Here is a 3,484-nt window from a genome sequence, read left to right as displayed (position 1 = left end):
CAATTTTCTACATGGACAGTTCAATAACATTTGTTACATACTTCACATTGTGGTACCATTCTGTCTCTACCCATATTGTTTCAACACCATTAATTTAGGCTCTCTGTCCCTGAAAATTCTCATCTGTGCTGTAAATTAACTGTTGTCATATAGATAATTCTTTATAAGAACACTATGCTTGAGGCAAACATTCTTTATTAATTGGACTAACCTGTTGCTTAGTTTAATGATGGCTTCATGGGACAGTTTTGGTTCAAGGTTTAAAGATTATTTCTGAGCATTAGATTGGAGGTTCATCTAGGCTCAATGGATCGAGTAAGTCTGGTTTCCATGTAATGTTGACGTTCTGGTCCACATTTTTCTTCCTTTTGATCAAGGATCCATCTACTGATATAGATCCTTGATCAAAATGTTCAGTAATGGTAGCCAGGCACCATCCATTTCTACTGGTCTCTTGATAATGGAGGTGATAGTTTATGGAGGCAATTAAACCTGTGGTCCATTTTCTTCTCTGATTCCTAGGTCTCCTACTTCCTGTGCTGTTCTAGGTGAATAGAGACCAATTGATGTATCTTGGGTGGCTGCTTGTAAGCTTAAGACCTCAGGTGCTAGTCACTGAACTAGGAGGTAGAACAGAAACTCTAAAAATGACGTTAGGCCAGTTGACTGAAAAGACCCATGAAGCCATGACCCTAAACCTTCAAACCAAGAAAACTAATCCCATGAAGCATTTAGTTTTACTTAAGTAGTATCAACAGGCACCAAACCAAACCAAACTAAAAACAAAACAAAACAAAAAAAACCTCAAACCCATTGCTGTCAAATCGATTCTGACTCACAGGGACCCTATAGTATAGAGTAGAACTGCCCCATAGGGTTTCTAAGGAGCAGCTGGTAGATTTGAATGCTGACCTTTTGGTTAGCAGCCATAGCTCTTAACCACTGCACCACCAGGTTTCCATCAACAGGCACAGCCTTTTAAAATTTTATTTTATTTTTTTGGTTGCTGTTGTGGTTGTAAAATTAAAGACACTTTATTTGCCATTTTACCCCCTTTTTTTTCCCCGATGTACAGCTTAACGGTCGCAGTTACCTTAGTCTGGTTGTGTAACCATTATCCTTGGTCGATGTTCAGTTTACTTTTGACATTGACTGTGGCTTTCACCTCTCTGGTTTAATCCCGTTTACATTTCTTTTCTTTTAACAGTAGGGATTTTGGAGAGATAGGCAGTGAGCAGGTATGGACTGTCTAAGACCTGAAATCAAAAGCACTATTCATGGACATTTAAAATCTCAAGGTGACAATTTCATATTGGCCTTATATGTGAAAGACAATCTGTGGGCAAAAACAAGCAAGCAAATGAGGATTCTGAGGACAGATTTGATCTCATGCTGGTAAAAACAATCACAGCCCTGGGAAAGAGGTATTCTGACTTTTAAAAAAGGGCCCCATTGGCCAGAGGGAAAGCAGCTTTTTTCTCTATTCTCATTTTCTCTGAAATTGATCTCCTGGTGTGACGGTTACTCTTTTACCCTAGGAGTCTACAAGTTGAAGTGGGAGAAGGAAAAAGGCTTCTTTCCGAATTACTTTGCTATTTGGTTACAATCAGCATTACCCTCATTTTGCAATATCTGCCTTTCACCCATCCATCCATATAAAACTGCTAGTAGCTATGTCAGATTTTGTTATCAAACTGCTCCTATGTCTTTTATTCCTCTCAGAAGTTTCTCTTAGCTCTGATCTACTGGCGGCACTCTTTCTAGGATTTCAGCATTAATGTAGATTTATTTGTACTCTGCCCTTAATGCCTTCAAAAATTATAAACATGTTATACTGTGCAATGTGCTCATTAGTTGGCTCAGTTTTGTCTGTAGCTGCTCAAGTCTATCAATTCTGCCTTGATGGTGCAGTACTCAGAATTGGGTATAACACTTCAGTCATGTTTTGAGTATGAACAATGGGATTTTACTTTATATGAATATTAGATTACTATTTTTGATCTTAAGCCACAGAATCTCCACAGTTCTTCTTAAGTACACAAAACTAAGCTTATTTCATTTTCATAGGTGAAGGCTCATGTTCTAGGGTATTTCGTGTCTGATCTTATTTTTAATTTCACCAGCCAAGATCATCATGTCCCCAGCCTAACACATCCAGCTCTCAATCTGATGCTCACTGCTAGCAACCAGCAGCTCAAGGCCATCCAAAGTTCATTCTAGGATGATGAATATGGTTGCCTCTGCTCAAAGATTGGCTCTACTGCTTTTACACAAAGGCTCTACAGGACTGCAGTCTAAAGGACTTAATGTCATTCCTTTATTTTACAGGTCCCATTTCTCATGGAGGCTAGGATTAATACCATATAATACAGGGGGTGACATCATCATAGATTAGGGAAAGAAGACACATGTTCAGTGGAAATTTTTGATATTTCTCTCAACAGAGGAAAAGCACAGACTAACTTCCTGTGGGGAACCTGGATCTTTGGTCCTGTGCCTGGCCTCAAGAGGGCGATGTTGCACAGAGTAGAGATCCCTCTTTCTGTTGAAGATCAGAGCCTCCTCTCAGCCCCTCCTTGCTGCAGCAGGCTGGCTGAAGCACCCTCACTGAGTTCTCTGAAGACAGGTACAAGTGAGGGGAATCAGAGGTTGGAAAGCATTCAGGGTCATCTCAGCAATTTTGTATTTTTACTCAAACAAGTGATTTGTCCAGTCCAACTTTCCTCACACCTATTTCCAAAAGCTCAATTCTGCAGCCACTTTTCCTGCCTGCTCAAGGAAGCTCTTCCAGAAAGAAGCCTGCAGCATCTCCACTGCTCAGCCATGCTCCTGTTGCTTATCCTGGTACTTGAGATGATATTTGCCCTGAGTGAGTAAAATTCTATTATGCTCCATAGTTCCAGAAACATAATTATTTTCTGATTCAAACCTTAATAGAAATAGTTTTCTTAGCCAAGTCTGCACTGGATTCACCAATACAATATTGATTTTTCAGGAGAGATCAGAGCCCAGTCGGTGACCCAGCCTGATGTTCCTGTCTCTGTCTCTGAAGGAGACTCACTGGAGTTGAGGTGCATCTATTCCTATAGTGGAACTGTTTATCTCTACTGGTATGTCCAATATCCCCACAAAGTCCCCCAGCTTCTCCTCAAGTACTTTCCAGGTGATACTCTGGTTAAAGGCATCAAAGGTTTTGAGGCTGAATTTAGGAAAAATGAATCTTCCTTCAACCTGAGGAAACACTCTGCTCACTGGAACGACTCTGCTGACTACTTTTGCGCTGTGAGTGACACAGTGCTTAGGACTGCAGGGGGAGCTGAACACAAACCTCCTGAGACAATAGGGAGGATTAGTCCTCAAAGGAACTTCTGTTAGTTCCTGAAATAACTGCATCTGAAAGCTCAGAGGAATTCAGAAAAATAGAGCATAGCAATGGGTTGTGACCAGTGATTTACCTTAGCTAAAGGAGACACCAGTGGGGATC

The 3,484-nt window shown here is 40.7% G+C and overlaps 1 protein-coding gene across 1 annotated transcript; it reads left to right on the top strand.

Annotated features, from left to right (window-relative positions):
- The first annotated feature begins 2,381 nt into the window (after positions 1–2,381).
- Positions 2,382–3,375, top strand: LOC111819117 (uncharacterized). The gene is made up of 2 exons (XM_023725002.1): positions 2,382–2,869; positions 2,996–3,375. The coding sequence occupies exons 1-2, from the start codon at positions 2,515–2,517 to the stop codon at positions 3,373–3,375; spliced, it is 735 nt and encodes a 244-aa protein (XP_023580770.1). The 5' UTR covers positions 2,382–2,514.
- The last annotated feature ends 109 nt before the right edge of the window (positions 3,376–3,484 follow it).

The sequence above is a fragment of the Trichechus manatus genome, unplaced genomic scaffold (genome assembly GCF_000243295.1).
Source record: "Trichechus manatus latirostris isolate Lorelei unplaced genomic scaffold, TriManLat1.0 scaffold00273, whole genome shotgun sequence".
Classification (NCBI taxonomy): Eukaryota; Metazoa; Chordata; class Mammalia; order Sirenia; family Trichechidae; genus Trichechus; species Trichechus manatus.
The sequence above is the reverse complement of the archived record's forward strand: the minus strand, read 5'-3'. Positions and strand labels throughout refer to the sequence as shown.

Bases quoted from the DNA above. Each gene is read 5' to 3' on its own strand.
- LOC111819117 (XM_023725002.1), top strand. From the start codon at position 2,515: ATGTTGCACAGAGTAGAGATCCCTCTTTCTGTTGAAGATCAGAGCCTC. The intron at 2,870-2,995 runs GTGAGTAAAATT...TTGATTTTTCAG, and splicing joins TGAGATGATATTTGCCCTGA to GAGAGATCAGAGCCCAGTCG.